Genomic DNA, 27,476 nt, shown 5'->3' on the forward strand with positions numbered 1-27,476 from the left:
TAGGTTGGAGGGTCCAACAACCCCCTCCTTGGACTTCTTAGCCAGTCCCAAGTCAGGCTGTTACTTAAATTTCTGACCAGCTGGCTATAAACCAGAAATTCTCGTGATCCCCCTCCTCAGGTTTCAGTAATTTCCTTGAGACGCTCACGGAACTCAGAGAGACATTTTACTTACAAGATCACAGGTTTCTTGTAGGACATAACTCAGGAAGAGCCGGATGGAAGAAACGCATAGGGCAGGTGTGTGGATCTTCTGTACACTCTCAGGGTGAGCCCCCCTCTTGGCATCTCCATGTGTGCACCAATCCAGAAACTTTCCAAACCCGTCCATGTGGGGTTTTATGGAGGTTTTATTACAAAGGCATGATTGATTACATCATCGAATGCTGGTGGTTGAACTCAGTCTCCAGGCCACCTCCCCTCCCCTCCCAGCGGGCAAGGGGGTGGGACTGGAAGTTCCAACTAATCCGCTGGTAACCAGCCTCCATCCTTAAGTGCTTTCCGGACTTGGCTTATTAACATAACAAAAGGCATCTTTATGACCCTCAATACTTAGGAAATTCCAAGGGTTTGGGGAACTCTGAGCCTGAAGAGTGGAAGAAGACCACATATATCAAAGAAATATATATATTCTCATATATATTTGGTCATCTAAATTATTTATATTTGGTCATCTGAATAACCAAATATTTGTCTTTTAAATCAACATATTACATGGATTAGAACTGTAATTAGCATGGCTTCTAATAACTTAACAGTGGTGTTTGTACCATGGGTATAAGAGCCTATTGTTTAGATGTTCTCTAAATGTGGGTTATTGAGAAAATAATCATTTGTTTTACCCAGTCAGTCTCCCTCTTTTTCTTCCTATACAAAATTTAACTCTGTGAAGATTCTTATACTTTTCTATATATAATAGTATGTATAAAAAGGAACAATATTTAAAAGACAAATGATCAGTTAAGACTAAAGCATTTGTTAGTAACTTGCTTCTTTAGGATCTTCATAAATACACACACATACACACATGGAGAGAACTTATAAATATCCAGACCTAATGCTGTAAACAACCTTAGAAATTCGCAGACTGGGCTGTGATAGAAAAAGTAACAAAAGCAAAGTAAAGGCTAGGAGGATTTTGGCATCAGAGAATTTAAAACCTAATTCAAAGTGGCTGATGTGATAAGACTCACATAAAAAGAAGTTCTGAGACAAAACAGGCTAATTCCATCTCTCAGAGATATTGTCTAGGACCTATATTCTTCTAATCTTTCATGACACCAATTTTTAGAATGTCGGCTTACCTTCCTTCTCTCGTGCCTATAACATGGCTGTAGCATTGTTAAATACCACACCAGACAATTGTCCATAGCAAAAAGACACCATGGTTTCCAGTGTTTTCTTTGCCAAGGGTAAAAAACAAACAAAAAACTGTTCTTAGAAATCTCCAGAAGACCCTCTCTCATGATAATTGGCCGAAACTGATAAACAACACGAACCTTCCTCCCCTCCTTCTCCCCTACACTGTGAACTCTGTGAGGCAGGACCTGTGGATTCTATCTCCAGGCCAAAGTGCATTGTCTAGAATTAAACATATGCTCAATTAAAGTCTATTGAATAAGGTAATCCAGTCCATCCACTTGGCTCAATTTAATGAGCCATTTTTATTCAAATACTAAATATTTTGAACATCTTTTTTAAAAAAGGAAAACTAAGAGGAAGACCTCTATCCAGGACTAAAAAAAAATTTGCTTTTGTTGCACCTTGTTTTATTTCATATTCATTTTGGGACAGCAAAAAAAGAAACTTAGGGGAAAAAATGATTGTTCCAGGGGTAAACAAGTCTTTGATACCAAGTCCCTATTATCACTGCCTATTGAACACCAGGGGCATGAGGAAATGACATCATCTCAGGTTCCAGTTTTAGAAGGGAAAAAGGAAATAAACCTTAAGAGTCTTGGGCCTAGGGCACCTGGGTGGCTCAGTGGGTTGAGTGACTGCCTTCGGCTCAGGTCGTGATCCTGGAGTCCTGGGATAGAGCCCCGAATCAGGCTCCCTGCTCAGCAGGGAGTCTGCTTCTCCCACTGACCCCTCTCCTCTCATGCTCTCTCTCTCATCCTCTCTCCAAAATAAATAAATAAATAAAATAATTAAAAAACAAACAAAAAAAGAGTCTTGGGCCTTGCATGCTCTACTAACAGTTATTCTTTACTAGTGAGGCTTGTGACTTTGGTCAAGTCAGTTAAATTAAGTCTCAGGGTCCTCATCTGGCAAATGAGCAACACTGTCTTTAGCTACCCACAGGCATAAGTTGATGGATTAAAAAAAAGATGATTTCTGTGAAAGCGTGTTGGCTCTGAAAACGGTCATTCAGATATAAAGGCTCGTCTTGATTCACCATGGAGCAGACTAACGTTGGGACTCTTATAACTTATCTTGGACGAAACATCTGGTAACTTCTAGGTGTGGTGAATCGCCAGTTCTGATACAAAAGCTGTCTGAGCTATCCTCCACAATGCAGACAGTCCAATACTGACTGTCCAGCTTAATGGTATATGAACCTCTTTTATCCAAGAAGCCTCTCTTCTCTTTCGGCATCACCACCAGTCTCTAACAGAATGTTCAGACATAATGCTGCTCAACAAAGCTTTGTTAATGAAAAGAACAATTTGGAAACACACACACACAAAGGAAGGCAGCACATTACAATGACTAAAATTGTGAGCTCTAAACTGGGATTCCCTGTGTTCAAAATCCTTGATCAATCTACTTAATCCTTGCAATCTTCGGTTTCTTTTCTTCAGTAAAATGGATATAATCATAACAGAGCCTCTGCCACGGGTTGTCGCCAGGATTAAATATAGGTAAAATCCTAACACCATGTCTGGCGCATGGTAAACACTAAATGAATTCTAATTTATTGATATTATTCTTTTCCTTAGAGGTTAGGAATTGCCTTCCTTTTACCATTGACAGTTAAATGTGATGAAATCCGGGGCGCCTGGGTGGCTCAGTTGGTTAAGCAACTGCCTTCGGCTCAGGCTCATGATCCTGGAGTCCTGGGATCGAGTCCCACATTGGGCTCCCTCCTCAGCAGGGCGTCTGCTTCTCCCTCTGACCTCTCTCTCCTCTCATGCTCTCTCTTTCTCAAATAAATAAGTAAAATCTTAAAAAAAAATGTGATGAAATCCTAGATTAATAGGCCATATAGAAGAGCAGATCATGTGTGATTTAAAAGCATAACAAAATCATGCCCGACATGATCCACGTGCCATCACAAGCATCTAATGAGTGTTACAGGTCAGCCACTGCAGGGAAGAGCAGAAGCCCGCTTTACCATGGGAACGCCCTCTGCAGCCACCGCCCTTCCTCAGCCTGGCCAGTTAAGCACACAATCATATCTTTCTGTTTGCTCCTGTCCTTGTTCATGCTCACCAGGTACAAAGACAGGAGACTGGCCCAGCACAAGTCGGAAATAGAGTGTTTCACCCCCAAAGGGAGTGTGGGGAATGGTGGGAGAGCAACAATGAGCAGGTAAGCAAACTGTGAGTGGCCTGAGGTGGTGTGAACTCAATGTCCGCAAGCTAGAGGAACAGGTGGCTCCCTGGTCTAGGTCCTCGCTCCACTGTGTACCCCATGCAGTGTGTCCAACCGGGGCCACCACTGGTTTTCTGTGTGTGTTTGATTTGCAAAACCCATGCCACCCTTATGTGAAGTGATGGGAGCCTCCTGTCCCAGATGCTGCTGTTTCCCAGGGTCGTGTGCTTTGCATGTCTGAAGCCTTAGCTCACACTTGGTTCTCCCATGGAGTTTAGCTTATTGGTCAAATGCTTCTGGAGTTTGCAAAGTGGAAGAGATTGGAGGAAATTCACATTTCAGTACTGACCAATCAGTAAAACAAATGTAAAAGCCTAGGACTGGTTCTGAGGGAAGGACTGTAATGAGGGAAGATTCCAGCCCTGATCCCAGACAAACCTGGGTATTATTCTTTTTTCAGTATAACATCATCTTACAGCCAAGGGCAAATGCCATGCCAAACTAGTAAGCTGTAGAGGCAAGAGGCTCTTCATGAACTGAAATCAGGAAAGCTAGTCCTCCTCTAGCTACCATAGCTTTGCAGCTCCTTTCTTTCTCTGTGTCTGGTGGCCAACACCCCCTGTTGCTGCGCTGTGCATGTCCCTTCCTACTAGGCACTCCCAATTGAGCTGTGCCCAGTCAACTGGGTTATTTAGAACTATAAGCATCAACTTAGCTGTGTTGCATGAAGTGAACGTGCTTTATTGCATGGGACCGCGTTTCAAGAAAAGGGCTCTGGAGATAAATACTGTCAAGATTGGCATCAAACAGTTCCAGAATTTCGGAGGAGTCTTGAGCTGGGGAATCACTCACCATGAACTAACTCTCCACTTCTACTTTGTTGTGGCATTTCCCCCATCCATCGGTGGTACAAAGGTGTGGAAGGGAAGCTCCTGAAAGTCAGCCTGGGTGAAAAAGGAAAGGGGAAGTTCAGGAAGTACAGCATGTACATGTGTGTGTGCGTGTGCAGAGACCAGAGCTTGGGATCCAGCTCCCCAGCAAGAAGAAGATCCTGTGAAGCCCTGTTGAATTTTCACCCCAAATATTGTATTTGCTTCCTCTGTAGGCTTCTCTGTAGTAGACTCCTTCTGGTTTTCAAAATAATGTCTAACTTTCTTCAAGGACCACCACATTGCACAACTTCTGGAGGGGGGCAGAATTCATGTTGCAGTCTATGAAAATGGTGCCTGGAACTGAGTAGTGTACAGTCTGGCCAATCTTTTATAGCAGCCCTGGCAGAGAGGTTGGCCAGCTTCATCCATGGCTCCCAGGGACAAGGCATTGAGAACATGTGTACCTGTGTAGACATATATATATGCATTATGCATTAGTGTATCTGATGTACTTATGCCCGTGATCCCTTTATACAGCCATCTTTGGATCTCAGTCTGTCTGGAAGATAAGCCTCAGTGGATCATTTTGTGGGAGTAACTCAACAGACCGCTATTGGGCCTTCTGGTTTCCTTTCATTCAGATATGACAAAGTGCCATAATTCCTGTTCTTGAAAATCAGTCAGACAGCACTGGAGTTGGCTGGACAAGATGAAATGACTGTATTAAATGAATATGGGGCTCTGTCCAGAGTGACTTCTGATTTGAAGCAATTGTCTAGGACTGGACTTCCCAAACTTGGCTGACTATCAAATATACTGAAACAAAATCTGTACTGTAGCAATTGTCCTAGGTCATTCTAATTTAAACCTATAAATTGATATGGTGGAGTAATCCATTTGTCTAGGAGATGACATGGAGCTATTCATGGTAAACGTTAGGTCTCCATTGGGTCATGCATTGGTCTTGGCAGTGTTTAGTCAATGTTTGGAAATCTCCGATCCAAGCAGCCCAGCGATTGATTACATTTGCTCAAGGCTGTCCTGATTGAGTATGGGTAAAGAGAAAGTGGGACACAGAGGGTAAGGGGACTCTAGGTTAATGAGACAAGATTCCTCGGGTCAGGTCCAAATCTTCAGAGATAGCAATTCAATGTATCTATACTGGGAATAGTCCAAGTTTCTCTATAACAGCAAAATAATAGTTAGCTTTTGTTCCCTCACTTGTTTGGATATAGCCAAGGTAATGACAAGGCTTATTACACTGATACATCCAGGTGAAGCCCAGGGGACTACTGCATGCCCTATTAAGGAGAGTTCTCTTGGAATGACCACCTCAGCTCCATGGATAAATGTAATTCACTGGAAACAAATGGTCTTCCTGTCCTACTTTTTCTTCCTTCCCATTTATTTAGCATTAAATAAAACAAGATAGAAGAGAGTGAAAGTACTCGGGAGGGAAATCAAGTCCTTCAGTGTTGTAAAGAGAGCTTTCCATTAGGGAGGAGAAAAAGCCTAGAGACACATGAAAGGAGAAGCCAAAATGTCTAAGACTGTCAAATCTTTTTTTCCAGCCTCATATTTGTTTATACAAATATGCACACATACATACACAATGATATTTATCCAGGAGAAATAAGTTGAAAATGAATATTAAGAGAAAAGATATCAGAGAGGAGACAACGGCAATGTAAACCATTTCTAAATAAGACGGCTCAGTAGTTATTTCCAGTGTGCTTCCTCTGGAATTGAATAGAAGGGCTGGGGAAAGAATCACTACTCTGCTTTTACAGATACTTTTGGCATCAGCTGTGGATGCCCTCCTTCTTATGAGCTCCCACTGCCCTCCCCTTCATTGCTTCCTAGAGTCAGAGTCAAGCATATTTATTCTGCAAACATCTGGGCTGGTTCTGTAGCCTTAACTAAATAATCCATCCCAGGGAGGGGCTAAAGGAAGCTCAAACAACAGCAGAAAACCTGGAGTGTTGCCTTGCATCTCATTTGCCTATGTTTTCTATGCTGAAACTATGCAAAGGACAGGACCTGGTGAATTCACATCAGGGGTGATTCTTCCAGAGCCAAGTTACCTGGCAGGGGAGGGAGTTTTCTGGGGCATGCTGCCCTAGAGCTGAACACTATCATCTCACCTGAAATGATGACAGGGTCTTAGAGACACTCCCTCACTTCTCCCTTTTCCCTCTACTCCAACATTTGGAAAGGAATAAGAACATTATATGTATCCCTAACACTCTAGCTTCCTGAAATATTATGTTGTTGTTTTCCTTTTATGCGAATTTTTTTCCCTTCTGTCAGATTCTAGCATAACTTGTCATCTTTTCATATTCCCACAGTGGACAGTCTAAGTGTGTTTCAGAGCAGAGACCTCCTGATTGCAGGAGAAGTGAAAGACAGTCCTAAACAGGGAGGTGCTCTAAGAACCGGAAATTCTCTAAACCCTATTATCGTGTGAGTTCATACCAAGATGGTCCACCTCTGAGATGGCTAAAACCTCAACAATGAATGTTATTATTTCCTGTCTCATCAGGGCCATTCCATCCGAATCCTCATTGGAGTCTGCGTTCTGAAGTGCTTATGTCATACCCCATGAAGAAGTAAAAACATTCTGAGTCTCCCTGTCTCTCTTTGGAAAAGGGCTCCCTAATCAAATGAAATAGATAGATCTATAGTCCCCCTCCGGTGCTTGAAGGAAGGAGGGTGGTACGTGGTTATTTTTACTGTTGCAATGTCATGATATCAGTTACGTAAGGTATTAATCCTCAATCACTTGAGTAACTGATTTTCACCTAGTAGGTGTAGCATTTAATTTTAATGGGTATAAATATTTCATAGAGCCTTCAGAGAATCTGGTAATGGTAACGTCATAGTCATGAGGAACTCAGATTTGTAAAGCAATCCTAAAATGTGATGTCTGTGTTAACACTGTTTTGCCTTTCATTGATTCGATTATTTCTTCCTTCATGTAACACTCATTTTATTAAGCAACTACCATGAGCCAAGCACTTACAAGACTCTGGAGATAAATGGGTAACAATGACTTGACTGATGTCCTTGAAAATCCATAGTCCACAGGAGAACAGAGTCAAAACAAAAAACAGAAAACAAAAACAAAAACAAACAAACAAAAAACACAGATACTTGCAATGCAAGAGAAACCCCTGTCCTAAAGGAAAATTTATGTGTCCAATTAACTCCTCATTTGATATCAAAAACTACAGCTTAAGCCAGTGCAAATAATATTAAGAGTAATATAAACTAAGTAATAGTCACCTGAACTGAGTGTTCAGAAAGGACTACACACAGAGTTATATAAAATTCAGAGCCACAGAGAGAAAGGATTTATCTTTCTAGTATGAAACTAGCTAGTTTCATAGTGATAGAACTGCTGCAGTAGTCTTCTCTTCATTCCTCCCCAGAGTCAGTTTCAGATTAATGTTCTAACTTACATTTAGAGATATTCTAAAGCAAGTAAAAATAATCACTCATTACCCCTTGCTGTAATTACTATGCCTCAAACACTGCAGCGGTCCCTTCCCATTGGTTATGCACTAAATTCTCCCAACAATGATCTTTCCATGGTACAGATGAGGAAAATGAGGCTCAGGGATATTAAATAAACTACACAGTAGAGTGATTTAGTGAAAATTCTGAGGTCAAAGACTTTAAAACCTGATTCTAGCACTAGCCAGTGTGACCTTGAAGCACCATTTTACCTCTTTAATCTCCATTGTCTGTAAAATGAAGATAATAATAGAGCATTTCCCTTCCTATATGGTGCTGTGAGAACTAAATGAGATAATGCAAGCAAAGCACTTAGCAGGCATTCAATAGATTCTATTTAGTATTACTGTTCCCCAAGGCTACTCATCTTAGAAGGTCCTTTTATGGGGTCTTTTCTACCATTCTCCACCTACCATCACCCTTGTTTTCTCAACAACCAATTCTGGAAAAGTATGTAGAACAAAATCTAGTAGTATCAATGAAATTAATTCAATGATATAATTTCTCTGCCTTAAAATTCATGTTCTCCCATGGTTCTCCCTGGTGTTTAGATACACCAGACACTGGCTTTAAGTGTCTTAACCTATATGGTCTCGTACTTCATCTTTAAAAAGGTAAACAATAAAGTCCACACTGGAGCCGAACTCAGTGTGATTCTGGAGTTCATGCTCTAATCACTATGATATCTGTCACCTGGGATAAAATCCAAACCCACACACTCAGAATACAAGGAACTTCACACACTAACCCTATTCTAACTCTTTGACCTTTTATTCATGTTTTGTCACATATGTTCTCTTCTCCAAAACCCCAAATTTCTTACAATTCTCCAAACAAAGCTGACTCCTTCCTACAATTTCACTCCCTAACACATGCTGTGTCTCCCCCTGAATTGCCCCTCCTTGCTCCTTTAATCCATCTTTTCCAACCCCCATTCCTATTCTACTTGGCAAACTCTTACTCAGTTTTCAAAACCCAAATCTAATGTCAATTCCTCTTTGAAACCTTTCCAAAATTCTTACATTCTACTTTACATCTGCCCAAACTCATAGTTCTACAGTATTTTGAGTTACCTCCAATACTGCCATATTATCTCATCACCTGTCTCTTCCTACTAAACTGGAAGTTTTTGAAGACAAAAACATGTCCTGTTCAATATTCCACTCTCAGTACCCAAAAGTGCTCTGGGACTGCAGATTCAGTAAGTCAATCAATAAGAGGGCAAGGAGAACCTTTCTGTATGTAGGCTGCCCTGTTTTAGGGACCATGGGGTGTTCCAGAAAATATGGAATAATCTCCACCCTAAAGAACTGAGAGTCTTTTTCTTTTATTTTTTAAAAAGATTTATGTGTTTATTTGAGAGAGAGTGCATGGAGAGGAGGGGCAGAGGGAGAGGGAGACAGAGTCTCAAGCAGACTCCACGTTGAGGGTAGAACCTGACATGGGGCTCAATTTCATGACCCTGAGATCACAATGGACGCTTAATTGACTGCACCATCCATGTGCTCCTGACAATCTTAATAAAGGTATAATATTCATTCTGATGGAAACTGCAGAAGCAATCGGCTATATTAAGGTATAGTTATATCTATGATCCAGATAATAAGGCCCAGATTTGAATAAGGGAGGAAGAAAGCAACATGTTTCAAGTTCAGGTTTTTAGAATCCCTGGAAGAAAATGTCACAAAATATATTCCAAAGAATGTTAGATGAGCAAGAGAGAAGAAAAGGCAGAAGTGGACATTTTGGATCAAATTAGCATAGCCAACATTACATGCTCTATGCTCTTCTTGGAGATTTTCAGTAAATCCTTACAAAACAAAGACTCGAGGGGAACTTGGATGGCTGCGCATGGAGCCTGCTTAAGATTCTGTTTCTCCCTCTCCTTCAACCCCACCTCCGGGGAAACCAGTGAGCACTCTCTGAGGGAGGAAGGAAGGAAGGAAGTTAGGAAGGCAGGCAGACAGACAGACGGACTTGAGAAGCTCCACAGAAAGCAGTTTAAATCTACTTAACTTATCTGACCATAGAGCCATTTATTCATGAACAACCTATGGTGTCATTCTCACTTTTTATAGTTTGCCAACCAGTTTTATAAAAGCATATAGATCAGAAAAAAAAAAAAAAAAAAAAAAAGGAACGGGGCACCTCGGTGTCTCAGTTGGTTAAGATCTGCCTTTGGCTCAGATCCTGATCCCAGAGTCCTGGGATCCCAGAGCCCCGCATCGGGCTCCCTGCTCAGTGGGGAGTCTGCTTCTCCCTCTGCCTCTGCTCCTCCCCTACTTGTTCTCTCTCTCTCTCTCCCCTCACTCTCTCTCAAATAAAATCTTTTTTTAAAAAAGCAAAGGAACAAAGTTATAGATTTTTGAGTAACTTATAATAATTTCCTGGAATCTTATTATAAGAATTTCTTAGGGAAATATTTTGGAAGTCTGACAAAAACTGATTTCAGCTAATGTCTTGTGATCAGACTAGAAATGATTAACTTCAGTAACTGCCACAAATATAAAAGCATATAAACCAGATTCTTAATTTCCTTTGCTTGTTTTTCCAGAAGAATCACTAATTGCTGTGAGTATATTCTACTTCTTCTTTCAGCCTGGTATAATATATACGTAATACATATGTGGCATAGTATGACTTAGTAACAGGACCGCTTGGGTTCCCTGGCTCTCTGCTCTCAGTTTCCCTCAGTCCTCTTCTTGTCTAACATCCTTTTCGTTGGCCAAAAAAAAAAAAAAAAATGGAGCTGCTCAAAATCTTTTGTAAGGCTGCTGTCCTTGCCCATGAAATACATATATATGATAATTTAGTAGTTATATACAAATATTAGTATTTATATACATATTGAGACAAAAGATCCAATAGCTTATAATTTCTTATAAAAGGGAGGAAGGGGAACCAGAACTATCTCATAGAACAAAGGCCACAAAGGGAGCATTCTTGGAGTTATCAGTTCAAATTCTTGAACTCTAGAGGAAGAAGTCAATACTAGAGGCATACTTGCTTTTATTCCCGCCACAAAATACTGATAAAATCTTGCAATGTCCACCTAATCTTATCACCATATTCCCTCTAGGTGGATAATATCAAAATAAGGACAAACTATTCAGCAGAGCTAAGTGCTCTGGAAACTTGAATCACTGTGTCACCTAATGTTTCATGAGTCATTTTGAATGGATTCCTTAACATAAGAATTATTTATTTTTAAAAATGTTACTTCACCGGGGCGCCTGGGTGGCTCAGTGGGTTAAGCCTCTGCCTTCAGCTCAGGTCATGATCTCAGGGTCCTGGGATCGAGTCCCGCGTCGGGCTCTCTGCTCAGCGGAGAACCTGCTTCCTCCTCTATCTCTCTCTCTGCCTGCCTCTCTGCCTGCTTGTGATCTCTCTCTGTGAAATAAATAAATAAAATCTTAAAAAAAAAATGTTACTTCACCACTTAGCATAAGGAATCTTTTTTCTAAGCAGAAATCATTTCTTCAACAACTATTATCACAATCCTGAGACAAATGTCTTATTCTCCACTCCCTCAGTATTCATTTCTGCAATGTTCAGGTCAATGTTAATAGAGAGCTTTGGCATTTATCATCAGGTCATTTTATGGATACAAACTTGGGGGTTTTCATTTCCCTGGATGCTCCATTAGGATGTGTCTTGTTAGCCCTTTAGTTTTTGTGTGTCCTTAGCACACAAACAATACCACATGTTGGCAATGACTCTGGATTTGAGGTCCGATTTAAGGCAGTGTTTTGCCTTAATTTGACTTGGGCACAGGTTCCATAAGCCTCAGGTTTTGCATCTAGTGCAGGTTAATAATATCTGATTATTTTTTAAAGATTTTATTTATTTATTTGAGAGCAAGAGAGAGAGCAGGAGCAGGGGGAGGGAGAAGCTGACTCTTCGCTGAGCAGGGAGCCCAATGCGGACTGGATCCCAGGACCCTGAGATCATGACCTGAGCCAAAGTCAGCTGCTTAACCAAGCCTCGTAGGCATCCCTAATAATATGTTTATATGAGGCCTTCAAGGCAAATATAGAATTTGCTTCATTTCCCTAATACTCCCAGCCCACTACCCTTCACCAGGCACCAAACCAAGCATAGGAAATGCTCATAGTCATTGCCCTTGGAGTGTTTAAGGCTTCGTGCAGAAACAGATTTGTAAATAAGTGATTAAAAATACCATGCAATAAGTGCTATGTTAGACAGCTGTCGTGAAGGTCAAATATAATAAAACAGATGGAAACACCTTGTGAGATGTAAAGTTTTATTCCAAGGAGAGCTATTATCCTCCCAGGATTCTCCTCTTCTTAGTCATCAATCCCAATCCCATGTTTTATTCAAGCTTTAAATCAAGCTGGATTCCTCCACCAAGTCATCTTGGTGGTATCAGCCAACGGGTGCAAAATAGCCATGTCTTCTGTTGCTCCCTCTTTATGAAATTATAATCTGGGCTTTATGGTAATTGCTGGAAGAAAATAATTTCCAGTTTGGATAAAAAAAAAATCCTCTAATCTTAGTTGAAGCACCTCAACTAAAGTCTAGAAATTATATCTCAGTACAAAGAGTGGTTTAGTTTGAGGTCTGAGCCCGGGTTACTGAATTTTAAATTAAAAAAAATAGTTTCACTTGAGAAAGAAGAGACTGTGGTGATCCAACAGAATGCCTCTGCTTGGCACATGTTCCTGCTTTACGGCCCTTATGGCCTTCGTTAGATGCTTTCTCCTTATGAGGATGGTGGGGAGGGGAGTAGCACCTAGAAGCATGGGGAACGCCATGGACTGTAACCTGTTAAAAAAGCATCCTGTTGAACCCAAGCCTAGTTAAAATAGAGCTAAGTGGTTCTTGTTCCACAAGGATTTTTATTAGGGACTAAATGCCTAGTAAGAGATGATCTCTGAGGAAATTATCATAGAAGCAGGCAGCCAGTAGCTCACTCCCAGCTACTTAAAAGGGAGGCAAAAGTCCACTCCACAAGGTTGTTGGAAGAGTTTCCTGGGATTGAGCATGTGGCATTAGCTGTTTTGCCACATATGCAACACACATATTAACTGAATTTTGTTTATACATGTTATTTTAACATTCCCCAGCCTTTAAGGCCTTGTTAATCTCCACTTTATTTGCAAATCCTTCCTTGAAATTTCTTTCCCCAGTGAGCAACCTTTTCTCTGCATTCCTCTGATACCAATAGGCAAGGACAAATGTCGTTTCTTTCACAAGTTTTCAGATCGGTATATTCCTTTCCGTCCTCATTTTTTTCCACACCTGTTATCATCTTAACACTGTGTCCCCGCACTATGAAAACAGCTTCTTTTTTTTTTTTTAAAGATTTTATTTATTTATTTGACAGACAGAGATCACAAGTAGGCAGAGAGGCAGGCAGAGAGAAAGGAAGAAGCAGGCTCCCTGTCAAGCAGACAGCCCGATGCGGGGCTCGATCCCAGGACCCTGGGATCATGACCTGAGCTGAAGGCAGAGGCTTTAACCCACTGAGCCACCCAGGCGCCCCTGAAAACAGCTTCTTAAATCTACCCTGGACACCACTCTTTTGCTTGTTTCAATCTTCTTGATTCCTTATTGCCTGAAGGACTAATTAACTTAACAGATATTAATTAGGCCTTATCATATTCCTGAAGTACGACCAGGACTGGAGCAGACAAGGAATAAGGTGAATTGATGAATCTGCAGTGAGGTTTTAAAGCAGATTTTGGCAGGCTTTCTACATTTAATTATTTTGTTGAGCTCCAGAAATATGGAATACCTAAAAGATTAAATAACACAAAAGAATTCTTACAGTTGAAGAATATCACAGAAAAGAACCCATGAGTATTTCATTAAATATTCATTCATTTATTGATCGAGTATGTAGATTACATATGTATCTAATAATTAGACCATATCTCTCTGGTTAAATATATTAGACCATCTCTCTATACTGATAAGAAGTCCGAGGTTAATTATTAATGAGTTATTAAAATAGCAAAAGAAAGGAAAAGAAAGAAGATCCTTGTAGGTCATGGGTGGCCACAAGGCATTTTTTTTTTCTAAGATTTTATTTATTTGACAGAGAGAGATCACAAGTAGGGAGAGAGGCAGGCAGAGGGCTGCCCTGCTGAGCAAAGAGCCTGATGTGGGGCTTGATCCCAGGACCCTGGGATCATGACCTGAGCCAAAGGCAGAGGCTTAACACACTGAGCCATCCAGGTGCCCCAAGACATTTTTATAGTAAACAAGAAAGTCCAAACTCTTAACCAGCTGATGCTTTATCCATCCCCATATAGGACTACTGCTTATCTTAGAATATCCTTCGTAGATTCCTGAACTTATGTCACTGCTGTCTTTCCTGGAGGGCAATGCCTACTGCTCTTTTTGGATTTCGCCATCATCTACTAATTTTTCCAGGTGTAGATACAATCTGTCTCCTGCGGCAAGCATCATTCCCTGGCCACTTCCCTTCTACTAGAAATGATTTCTTCCTCTTGTGAAGTTTTGAATCCCTTGTGCTCTGAACTCTACAGTTATCCAATGAACTGACTACTTGCTCCCATGCTCCACAATCTCTCATTCTCCTGTCCTCAGCACCCTTCCAACTGTCCATCTGCTTCCTTCTTTCCAGGACCTAGGGAAAAGATAAACAACCTCTTTCTATCAAAATACTAGAAATGGGGCGCCTGGGTGGCTCAGTGGGTTAAAGCCTCTGCCTTCAGCTCGGGTCATGATCCCAGGGTCCTGGGATCGAGCCCCACATTGGGCTCTCTGCTCAGCAGGGAGCCTGCTTCCTCCTCTCTCTCTCTCTCTCTGCCTGCCTCTCTGCCTACTTGTGATCTGTCAAATAAATAAATAAAATCTTTAAAAAAAATACTAGAAATAACTCATATTCCTAGCCTTCTACGTGCATCTTCTCTCTTGCCCTCTTTGAGGGAAGTCTCATGTCAGCAACTCTCCACCAAAGTACCAAAAAATACTGATCAATCACAATCATTTGCCAAGGTATCACATATCAGTTATTACCAATCAGTTAAAATGTCAAAATTTGCAAAATAGTTATCCTTGACATTACACCATTCTCATTCAGTGGCATTCCAAAATAAGAGAGAAAATAAGTGTGCTACACATAAGACAACTGTCTTTTACTAGATCATAGCATGGAGGGAAAAAGAGGGGCTAAAAATTTCTCTATGCTCTTTATTTATATGGTGGTATAAAGAAGTGCCTTCGTCATCGAGGCATCCAATATTGTCCTTGCCAAGTGTAAGTGCTCGGGTCAACCTGTGATATTTGAGTTAACAACCAAAGAGTGATATAAGGTGCTTTCTTGAGACTTCAAAGTATATGATTAAGAAGAACGAAGACATATGGTAATAGAGAACATAAATCAAATGACTAACTTATCGACTTAAAAATGCGTATCATTACCAGGTAATATCTGAGGGCTTGAAATAAGGACAGCTTACTTCAAAAAACAAATATGGGTGGTGTACTTTCATGAAAAGTGAATTGGAAATCATGAGATGGTATTGGTTCCACGTTGTCATTTTCTCACTGCTTAACTTTGGGCAAATCGCCTATCTCACAGAGCCTCAGTTTTATTTTTGAAAGAAGGACCAAAACATGGATCCTATCTAACTTTGACAATCAGTGTTCCTAAAGTACTTTATAAAGCACGATGCAAATATAAGGTGATAGTGCTTCCAATTATTGTGTCACTGTAGGTAATTCATTTCCATTTACTCAAGTGTTTTTGTCTATATGTGTATTTCTAATGCATACATCATCACAGCCATTTAACTTGTTTTTGTCAGCAAGATAGCTATTTACATCCATTTATGCTGTAACTGGGGAAATTTATATGGATGATTCTGCCATTTTCTTATATGTGGTGTATTTCCCAGTGTAATTGTCAAAATCAAGATGTCAGATTTTAGGCAAGGCTCAGAAAGAAATTATTCCATCTAATTTAGAGTGTCTGAATGTAAACAATATCAAATTCTTCATTATCTTTTTAAAAACGTATTTCCATACTTTGTAATTCAAAGCAAATTATGGCAAGCAAAATATACTGATAAAAGTTTAAGAAAATGTGCAGAAAAATGAACTGCAATTGGAAATTTTCTGCTTATAATATTCTTAATTCATGAAATTCTTTTACTGGCCTAGTATTTTCTGAAGTCATTCCAAAGACATATTTGCTAAAGACATTTACAAGCTTTTTAAAATTTTTTAAAAATATTTTTTTGTAGGGGCGCCTGGGTGGCTCAGTCGTTGAGAGTCTGCCTTCAGCTCAGGTCATGATCTCAAAGGTCCTGGGACTGAGCACCGCACTAGCGCCCTGCTCAGCAGATCTGCTTTTCCCTCTGCCTCTACTGCTCCCCCTGCTTGTGCTCTCTCTCTCTCTCTGTCAAATGGATAAATAAAACCTTTTAAAAATATATATTTTGTGTATTAGGAAGCTCATAATCTTACTATTCCTTTCTCCTGGCTACCTCTAAACTCAAAATCATAAACAAGAGAGGTGTAGTAATGAAGATAATTTTTTCATGAAAAGAATGTGCAAATTTTCAAAGGATATATTTGATTATTCTGATACCCTAAATCTGTACAACTCATGAAGGTACTACTAAACCATGTACCAAAAGAGAGGATAAAGGCATAGTTTTTTCATTCAGTCAAGTGTTCTGAGGATTTTAATTGTTTCTATGACCTTAATAAAACCCTAAACAATTTTTCAGGAAAAAACCACACCAGCCATTCAACAGTCATTTTTAATTTTTTTTTTTTAATTCAACAGCCATTTAAAATGAACACAAAAGGGGCGCCTGGGTGGCTCAGTGGGTTAAGCCTCTGCCTTCGGCTCAGGTCATGATCTCAGGGTCCTGGGATCGAGCCCCACGTCGGGTTCTCTGCTCAGCAGGGAGTCTGTTTCCTCCTCCCTCTCTCTGCCTGCCTCTCTGCCTACTTGTGATCTCTATCTGTCAAATAAATAAATAAATTCTTTAAAAATAATAATAATAAATAAAATAAAATGAACACAAAAATTCTAAATTCCATAGACTTTTTGAATGGTCAAACTCTCTTTATTAACATTTGCCTCCTAATGATGGTTTGCCATGGCAGAATGCTAATTCCTACAGGTTTTGGCAGATGAATAGAGAAACTGGGAGAGGTCATTGAGCTGACATTCAGAGCCTGCTTGAAGTGAATAAATTATTTATGTGTCATGCATGGAATAGAAAAAGGAAGAATAAATTTCTGAGAATAAGGGTAGATGGTGTCATTTTGGCAGACACAAACTGTAAACAAAAACAAAAAATGCAATCCTCAAATAACATTATCAAAATGTTCTTTTCTCCCTCCCAGAAAAGAACCAATTGTATAGTAGAAAGAACATTAGAAAACATAGTTTTATATTTAGCAAAGGGTTAATTGGTGCCTGGAAAGAGCACACTTTTTACAGATTTTTTTGGCCAAACTATCCTTTCCAGATGTAGCAAACCATCTCTTCTGTCTCTCTCCATTCCTCTCTCCTCCTTTTTCTCTAATGCCTAAAATATTCAGTGGGGAAGGTCAAGTGCTATAGACAGGTAAGGAAAAGTTTGCTTTCTCTTGTCTTACCTCAGGGCCCTTAAGGCAAATGTATAATCCTGATCCCCCCCAAAAAAAAAAATCTCAACAACAGCAACAATAATGGTTTTATCTCAACTGGTTGTAAGATTTGATGGTGAAGTTTGTAGAGGTGCTGTGCTTTATAAATTATCCTCATGTGTACTACCATTTGGATTCCTCCCAGAAATCATGTGAGGTAAGCAAGGGGAGGTTTATTTCTTCCTTTTTATATGAAAGAACAAAGAGGCACAAAGGTGTTAAGTGATTTGCCACCATCACTCAGGGCCAGATCATACACCCACATTCTGGGGCTACTATCAATACTGCCTCCATAAATTTCCATCACTGAGAAATTTCACTAAAACAAATACACACACACACACACACATATTGTACCTACATACATATACGTACACATATATACATATATGTATATAAATTACAAAAAAGAAACAAATCCTTTGTGATTTTCATAGTAGATATGAAGATCTGTGTTTTTGTACTTAATTAATTAAATATCTTTTATTTGCGTACACTGAGCACTACTGATTACAGTAAGTTCTATGAAAAGTAGATCGATCCATAAAACAAAAGAAATAGGTTTTTTTAATATTGAATGTTTTTTAATATTGAATTATTTTTAAAAAGTAATTCTAACAAAAACAATCAGTATAGATTTTTTGAAATGAAATGCATGTATCCACTCAATTATTAGTTCAAACATATTATGGAGCGCATGCACTGGGTACCCTGGCTATAGCAGGATATGAAGAACCCTAGTTCTAACCTAGTCGAGGCGGGGTCAGAAAAGCATCTCAAGAAAAAGCAATCAAAGTAAAATCTGAAAAAAAAAAACCTGATAGGAAGAGCTTAGTCAAAATTCAAGGAAGAGACGGAGAGGAGGGAGCACTATGAAAGAGTATTTCGGGAAGAAGTAAACTGTGGAATATTGTAGAATTTAGTGAAGTGGATGCGATCACTAAGTAGACAACTTAGCATGGAGAAAGACCACAGACCAAACCCGATGGAACAACCAAAAATATCTTATGGCTTTACCACATAAAATATTTTACTTTACACTGAATTCCCTGTTTCTCAGCCAGAGCTCAAAACCACATGAGTATATTGTTTTTATTTTCTGAAATGCAATATTCACATGGAATGAAAAAACTAACACTCTTAGATACCTTCTCCTTACAAGAACCTTTCACACCTGTACAGTCTGTCTCATTGAATCTTCACAACCACCTTTGCTAAATTACATCCTCTCTGCTTTTGACCAAGGCTTTCAGACTATTATTTTCCAAACATCCAGGCTGGAAGATCCAGGATTAGAACCCAGATTTTAGGTTCCTTTGTCTACTGAACTTTAAGGACACCACGCAATGGTCCTGTTAGCTTAAGAAAATCCTATTTGTCCAAAAAGAGCTTATTAAAATTTCCCTTTCTGGAGGGAAAAACAAAAACAAAAACCCTGTCATGACCCAAGGAATGAAAGGAAGTGTTCAGATTTGGCCTCCATTTCTCTGGTGTCTCCTGCATCCATTTCCATTGGTATGCAGCTTGTCTGGTGCTCTCTCTCTCCCATATGACTATAGACACATAGACAAAGGCATGGCCGGCCGCAATGTCAGTACTCTGTGCAGACTGGCTGGGTAGGATAGCTTCCTTCTCGCACATTCATCCAAAGGCTTTTCAATGTGCCATCATGTTTTTAGGCACCACTACATGTGATTCCTGTCACCATTAATAGCCAGAGTGATGTTCCATCAAAACCTCTCTATGTCGGAAGCAAGAATCTTTCTACAGTAAAGCTTGGTAGGATAAATCCAGTTAGGCTTCTATTTTCTAGCCCATGTTTTGTATTAAAAGTGGCCTCAGCAACCTGAAAGATTAATTGTCCTTTCCAACATACCTGTTTTTTATCCTGCCGGTAGGAGAGAAAAGGGATTGTTGGCAACAATCCTCCCAATGAAATCCCATAAATAGTCTGGCCCATTTCTTCTATGTCATGTTCCAGAAGTTAGTAGACACCTGGGAAGAAGAAAGTAATGCACTAAAAACATAAAAGGTGGCAGGTCAGGTTAATGCAAAATGTAGAAACAAATCCGCAAAGGAAAAGTTAGGTTGGCAGGGCCTATTCTGCTACTGGGGATGCACGTCAGCCTCCACACCTGGAAAGAATTTTCCATCCTTTGCAGGAAGAGGGACAGGGGAGGAGGTGGACCTATCTCGTTCCAGAATTCTGAACGACACCAGGTTGCAAAATATTGGGTAGACTAAATAGAATGAGGAAGAGCAGAAAAAGGAAGACCACAAAGAGGAAAGAGACAGATGTAAAAAATGAGAAGCAGGATGGGAAAGAGGAAGATTCCTGTCATAGGAGCTGCAGAAACAGGGGTCTATTTTCAAAGGAGTAGGTGTCTCAGGCAGAGTGGATCTGGCAGCCCATGGCAGGTGGGCTCCAAATACAATTCAGACCCCTTCCTGGAAAAAGCAGTTCAGCCCTCCAGCAAGGAGGCCAAGGGAGCAGTGGGAACCCAGAAAGAAAGGAGAGCTTCCTGCTAGAGTTTCTCGGTTTGGGAAACACCTGCAGTGTCATCACTTTGGGGATGGAGTGCTGTAAAATGCATAGATCCTTGGAACCCAATCCAGACCATCAGAATCTTCCGGGGGTCCTGCCTGGAATAGCGGACAAATGCCCTATATGAGTCTTAGGCATGATTAAGTTTCATCAACCCTGGCTGAGATGAGAAAACTGGGTGGCCAAAGCCTTTTGTTCATAGACTGCTCAAGGTTATCACTTGGTCATACCACCTGGGACAGAAAGAGATCCCCTCCCTACAGAGATCTCGGATTCCTTTGTCATGAGAAATGCCAAATATCCCCCACACTCTCTCCACAGAACATTCCTGAAGGTCTGGCCACATCCTCTGACCCCTAGTGAGGTTCCTGAGAGAGGGTCTGTGGTTTCAGAAGTTGTGTCTTATTTACTGGTAAGGAGGACACAGTCAGGACCTGAGGCTGAGGCACCAATTCCATCTTCATCAGAGGCGCTTTCAGACCCCAGGGTGGAAACCAAAATGGACTGCTAAGGAGAAAGGGAAGAGGAAGAAAGGTCCTAAGAAGTCGAGTGAGCCAGAAACACTCATCAAGACCCTAATTGGAAATCAATATGCGAGGTGCCAAAGGCAATATGCTGTCTCATAGAACTGTGATTCAAGCTATAAGCCTAAAAACAAATTTGGGAGGAAATTTTGGGTGAAGTAGAAACGCTCTAATTAATTAGAAATGTGTGTATGTGTTCAATGAATTTCTATTTTCCAGCAGATAAGCCAGGCTAACTAAAACCATGTTCAAAGTCTGGAGTTGCGAAAGAAATCCCTAGTCAAATACACCAATAGTTGGCTTGCGGGATAAAAAGTGAACCGGAACCACTGTCTATTTCCTGGTAACCCTTGACTCCCACCCTTTTCCTTCCCTCTGATGACTGGGCTGGTGAGTTGAGGTCCTAGTTCTACCGTTTCCTTTCAGAGGCCGCCAACTTCAGGAAGCCCGCGCCCAGTACCAGGCACTTCTGCACACCGCCACAATACTGCAAGGCTTGGTTTCCAGCTTTGCGGCATAACCAGCCCTTGCGCTCCTGAGCGGGCTCAGAACTGCTGCTACATCTCCAATAATCTCCATCCTTTATCCTTCCTACCATCCCCTGCCACACACTTCCGCGGTAATGATAAACCGAAGGTCTCTTTTTTTTTTTTTTAAAGATTTTATTTATTTATTTGACAGAGAGAGATCACAAGTAGATGGAGAGGCAGGCAGAGAGAGAGAGAGGGAAGTAGGATCTCCGCTGAGCAGAGAACCCGATGTGAGACTCGATCCCAGGACCCTGAGATCATGACCTGAGCCGAAGGCAGCGGCTTAACCCACTGAGCCACCCAGGCGCCCCCGAAGGTCTCTTTTAAGACCTCTGCCCGGGGTGTCCTCTGAAGCCTTCTTTCCTGAAAGACCAGGAGAAGTCCTTCCCGATCCGAGTCCCATCACCCAGCACTGGGGAACCTCCGAATTACCTCTGGTCTCCCTTCTCTCCGCAGCTCCAACGGAAAATCCGTCACGTGGGCCCAGAACGAGAAGAGTAGCCGGGGGCAGCACCTGTGGCAGCGGCTGTCCATCCACATCAACAAGAAGGAGAACCCCAACCAAACGGCCGTCATCAAGCCCTTCCCCAAGAGCACCGAGAGCCGCGGCCTGGGCGCCGGCGGCGCGGGCAGCGGCGCGGGAGCTGCGGGCGGCGCGGGCGGGGGCGCGGGGGGCGCGGGCGGTGGCCCCGGGGGCGCGGAGCCCCCGGACGCCGGCCCCAAGGCGCTGTACGACGTGGCGGAGGCCGAGGAGCACTTCTCCGCGCCCGCGCGCCCGCGCTCGCCGTCGCCCATCAGCACGCTGAGCCAGCGCGCGGGCTCGGCCAGCCGCACGGACGACGACGTGCCGTCGCTGCACTCGGAGCCCGCGGCGCGCAGCAGCTCTTCGCAGGGCTCGCTCATGGAGCAGATCAGCAGCGTGGTGACCCGCTTCACGGCCAATATCAGCGAGCTCAACTCCATGATGCTGTCCACCGCGGCGCCCGGCCCCGGCGTGGGCGCCCCGCTCTGCTCGTCCTACCTGATCCCCAAAGAGATCCAGCTGCCCACGACCATGACGACGTTCGCCGAAATCCAGCCCCTGCCCGCCATCGAGGTCACGGGTGGCCCGCCGCCCGCGGCGGTGGCGGCGGCGGCCCCGCCGGTAGGGGGCGCTGCCGAAGAGCCCCCGGCGGCGGCCGGGCCCGAGGCTGCGGCGGGGAAGGCGGACCTGGAAGAGTTGGTGGCTCTCACCCCGCCGTCCCCCTTTAGAGACTCGGTGGACTCTGGGAGTACCACCCCCAACTCGCCAGTGTCGGAGTCGGCCCTCTGTATCCCATCGTCTCCCAAATATGACACACTGATCATAAGAGATTACACCCAGAGCTCCTCGTCGTTGTGAATGTCCTCGGAAACCAACGCCGGCTTCCGCTGACGGAGCCGAGACCTCCCGCGTTCACGCAGACACAGTGACAAGCATAGTCGCCTGGTTAAGACCCGAGGTGGAAGATGCCAAGTGCACCCGCAACGGAAACATGAGATTAATAGTGCTATTTCACATGAACCGACGAAGACACCAACTACAAATCTTCTGGCAGATTTTCTTCTAGTGGCCTTAGAAAACACGGGCTTTTAAGAAACACTGCTTATCTTTTTGAGGGCTGACAAGGAGTCTGTTGAACCAGTTCCATACCAAGTGCTTTGCTCTAGGGAAGCAATGAGCGTGAAACAGCATAATGGAGGGGGAAGAGCATAGTTAATAAGCAACTGTAAAAAGTTTTGTTTACTTTAATTCTTTTCCCAGAAGATTCTTTGATTCACCAAACATGAATGTACATTTTCTAACAAACTCAAAATCTGGGACCAAAACGTCAACCTTTCTCTTTCTCTCTCTCTCTTTTTTTCTTTCTTTTTTCTGTCCTGTAAAGACCTTGAAAAGCAGTACCTTGGGCCCAGTATTTACTGAGGCGTTGTTCTGAGTGTGTCCCATGCATAACACACAACGGGATAATGAGTGCTGCGCTGACGTGTGCAGGACTTTTACCAGAGACATTCCTCTCCGATTTGGTTTGAAATCCTCTTCCAGAAGCCTGCATCCAGGAGTCCACCTAGTTATTTCAATTCACCTCCATTAACCAAGAAAACCAGTGGAAGATTTCTTGACTATTTCACCATGTTGCCAATCAATACTGGAGTAGCAAAAAAATATTTTCTGGAATACTGTTTTGTAATTCCCTCACTGGGGTACGTTGTGTAGCTGGAAATTCTCTTTATAATAATAATAATAATAACAATAACAATAACAATTCCTGAGCTCCAGCTTGGCTATCTCTTTCATGAAATGTGGTCACTCCTCCTTACGAATGCTGTTCCATTAGCATTGCCAGCTAAAATATTAATATATGCATTTGGGCTTCTTCATTCCTTTTCTTTGAGAACCTGATGCACAAAGAGCTCCTCTGTTCTTTTCAAGTCCCACCACTGGAAGAATGGTCTATAGACCCACTGAAGACAGCATCATGATTGAAGGGACTGTTGTTCAAAAAGTTAACACAATCTTAATACACTGGAAATTTTAAACTGTGTCAAGTCGGCTTAGCAGAGATTTAGCTATGCCAGTGAGCAGTGATTTTAACTTTTCTCGGCTGCTTAAATAGGGCAGCTATGAACTATGACAAATGTAGATTTTTCAAAGCAATACAGAATACTAAAACAGAGGAACCTTAATGAATATAAATCACACAGTCTTTCTTAGCCATTCCAAAAAGAGGCAAAGCAATTATTAATATTTCCTTTTTAAAATAATTAATATGATTTTGTGCACTTCATACTGTCACTTTTTAAATACTGCAGAAAAGAGATTTAAAGATACAATAGAAATACATGTGCTTTAATAGGCTCATATAGATAGTATTCATAGCTCGAGACCTGCATCCACTGTCATCTCTTTCTTCTTCCCATTACAGCTATCCTCAGGTGCCAAATGTTTCTTTTTGTTTGTTTGTTTGTTTGTTTGTTTGTTTTGGTTTGGTTTTGGTTTCATTTTTAATTTTTAAATAAGGATAGTAATAAAAGGAGGAGGTATCCTATAAATTTAGAGTTTAGTTGATCTAGCCTTATACTAAAGATAGCCTTATGAAAATGATTTGCTGAGGCAGAAGTATATTTTTAGCAGGAAGAAAAATAAATGAAACCTTTTTCTTTAGCTCAATATCCTTATTTTGGCATGTATTTTTTATTGTACGTCTACTTTAAAAAAGGAATTGAGGAATGGAAATATATCCATTCACATAACTTATCATTCCCCAGTTTTAAAATTTATAATATGTATACTGCTTGACTTTCCTGATACCTGTTCTTAAATCTTTAAATCAAATCTCCCAGTATAAAATATTAAAAGCACACATTAATTTAGTAAAATATAAATTTTCAAAAATCAAACTTCCCATGCCAGATTTGAAAATAACGTCATCAGAGCACCCTGAAACCCACATGTTCTAATGAGACTCTTGAAAGAGTGAATTTAGCCAAACTTTGTGGTTTCATTGAAAGCGAATGTCTGCCTCTACTTCAAAAACAAATGTAAATATTTTGAAGCATTAACACCCCTCAATCCTCTTGAAAAGGGTGGCATTCACCTGGGGATTACCATCTTGATTTCTTAAACATTGAAACCTTTGCAAATATACTCTACTGTCTAAATTTTAAATTTGCTTCTTAAACCCTGCGGTTGATTTCCATTTTATTCTGTACTGACCAATAGAAAAACAGTTTTAAAAACTTTTTCCATGAGCAAATTCCTCTTCTAAATTTTTAGTGACGTATTTCGTTAAAAAGTACACTACCTTATGAGAAAATTCATCAGAAATTAAAATTTAATGCAAAATTAAATTTCCATCTGATAATTCTATATGAAATTATGATAAACTGTAATAAGAAAAATAATTTATCCAATTGAAGGAGAACAATATGTATTTTTCTCTGTGTTTCTGCACCCTTTGCCATTTCATTCAGTACATTGTATAATACATAATATTATTCGTAATGCATTCTTGGGATCTTTTATTTTGGAATGATGCTAGCTCTGTCTCTTTGCCAATTTTAATACCAGGTTCCAAGTAATAAATCTACAAGGAGAACTGAATATTCATTCTAGGGCTAGGATATGAACTTCGCAATTCATTTGGGTACCTATTTTCATTGAATTTCCTTGAAAACAGTCTGTTCCTGGTGTCCAGTGATAATTCAGTTGGACCAGCATGACCAAAAGGAAGGGGAAAGTACAGTGAAATGCTAAGATTCAGAAAAGTGACCCTACAGGACAGTTTGGTCCCAGGATGAAAGAAAGAAGACCCAGTTTGATCAAGTTATATGGACCATCTAAGCAGTCCACTCACTCTTCTGTTTTGGGAGAGGAGTAGGGGCAGAGAAGACCCTAAGTGGATTGGGAAGAAGCATCTCTCTGGGTGAGGGGTGGGGAACAGAGAGGGAGGACGCAAAGGAAAACCATATGAGATTTGAAAGAAGCAAAGAAAAACAGTAAATCCCCGAATGTGCTAATCCTTGTTAGTTAAAGTCTTTCCCAAGCTTCTGCTGTTCCCAGCAAGCCATCAGGAAGACTAGGAGCTATTTCTGACTGTGAATGAGTTGTTACAATGGCTCTGCTGCAGTTCTGGGACTTCCAAACCAGGAATTAAACACTTTTTAAGAAAAAACAAAAACCAAAAAACACTTCCTATGCTAGTCTCCCAGCAAAATGTACATGTTTTGGAGACTTCAAAAGTATTATCTGAGTTCACATTTAGCCACAGCTTCTTAATAACCCTTGAGCTGGCAGAATCTCTATAGTTAACCATTTACAATTTTATACTGTGAAAAAATACAGATCAGTGAAAAGCATAAAGATAAATCAAAATTCATTCTCAAGAGGGTCTGAGGCCTGGGAGATTCTCTACTATCTGTTGAAGAATGAGGTATGTATAAAATAGTTGGCTGAATTTCACTGATCTTCCCAATGTGAACAAATATACTATGTATATTGTGTGTACTTCTAGAATTCAATGGCAGCTGCTGGTGGTGTTGTAATTAGAAATCTATATAGAATATAGATGTTTTAGAAAGATGGTGCCAATCCTAAAAGATTTGTGTGGGCTACAAGTGCTTGTATTTACTTTTTTCTGCACTTTAACTGATTTGGTTTTAAAATTGTGTGCGCGTATCTGTTCTTTTTCTGTTGTTGCAGCTTGTACTATTAAAACAATAGAGAATGTTAAATTATTTTGATGTGAATTGCAAATGATTTTTTTCATAAAGTTTAACATTTTTATCAGCATTGTTTTGCTTTGTACTTGTATAAATGTGTTTTCTTTTAGCATTTGAAAGTACCTTTGCCTGTTTCTCAGTTGTCTAAATCATGTTATAGTTGGTGTTTGTGAAGTCAGTTACTTTTTGAAAAATATTAAAAAAGAAATTATGGTATGACTTTAAGATTCTTCCCCTTAAATGTTTAGAATGTTGTCTTAATACTGTTTTTCCAAGACCCAGAGAGCCATACTATTAATTCATCTTTAAATGCTGAGTGATCTACACATTTGAATTATGGGATTTAGATAGTAGCCTATGGACAATAGATTAAATTAAAAATGTAAACCAACCACAAACCAACCAGAGATGCTGTCCTCAAAGACATCTACAAACATCTTTTAAGACATATTATTTTTTTTAAACCATGAAGCATGTAGGGATTAAACCTTGACTTTGTGTCTGGAAATATAAATACAAATTATAGTTCCACAGTTATCTGTGTTGATAGAGGTTACATCATAAAAATAATATAGATTATGGGTGTTTATATATCTGTGTATGTCTGGTTGTGTATACAAACATACACACATCTATATAGACATTTTACTTTTGAGTCCATCTATATATGTGTCTATGTGTGTATGTTTGTGTGTGCATGTATGGGCATATCTGTATAATTTTACGGGAAAAAATTACTTGTCAAATCACTTTCTACTTTGATGGATTCTTAAGCAAATTTACACTCCTTGAACACAGATTATCTAAAACATAAAAGCATGATGTGTGGAAGAGAAAAACAATGTAGATTTTAAAACATAGCTTCTCTCTGCTTCCCTACATTGTATTATTTATACACATATAATATGTATAACATATATTCTTATACATATGGAAATTGATACAAAATATGTTTGATCTTAAAAAAGAAAACCATTTTGTGTGATTTGTCAGATTCTACTGCTTCAGTGTCTTCTATTCTGAAGTAATATAAATGGGCATATGTTTATATAAACTTAGGGTGGAAGTGAGAT

At 40.6% G+C, this 27,476-nt stretch overlaps 1 protein-coding gene and 1 long non-coding RNA gene across 4 annotated transcripts in view; one reads left to right on the top strand and one right to left on the bottom strand.

The window, feature by feature from the left end:
• GRM5 (glutamate metabotropic receptor 5) overlaps positions 1–27,270 on the top strand; it is a 704,461-nt gene extending 677,191 nt beyond the window's left edge. For all 3 annotated transcript variants that reach the window (XM_047692184.1, XM_047692186.1, XM_047692185.1), the window contains 2 exons: positions 3,438–3,533; positions 21,619–27,270. In XM_047692184.1, the coding sequence (XP_047548140.1) occupies positions 3,438–3,533; positions 21,619–22,543 (1,021 nt within the window). In that variant the 3' untranslated portion in view covers positions 22,544–27,270. The remainder of the gene's footprint in view (positions 1–3,437; positions 3,534–21,618) is intronic.
• Positions 1,313–22,289, bottom strand: LOC125078921 (uncharacterized). Its single transcript, XR_007121014.1, has 3 exons — positions 22,184–22,289; positions 19,440–19,558; positions 1,313–1,400 (listed from the first exon to the last, which is right to left on the bottom strand). It is a non-coding gene; the product is annotated as an uncharacterized LOC125078921 (long non-coding RNA).
• Positions 27,271–27,476: the final 206 nt, after the last annotated feature.

Source organism: Lutra lutra, chromosome 10 (genome assembly GCF_902655055.1).
Source record: "Lutra lutra chromosome 10, mLutLut1.2, whole genome shotgun sequence".
In the NCBI taxonomy this organism is placed as follows: Eukaryota; Metazoa; Chordata; class Mammalia; order Carnivora; family Mustelidae; genus Lutra; species Lutra lutra.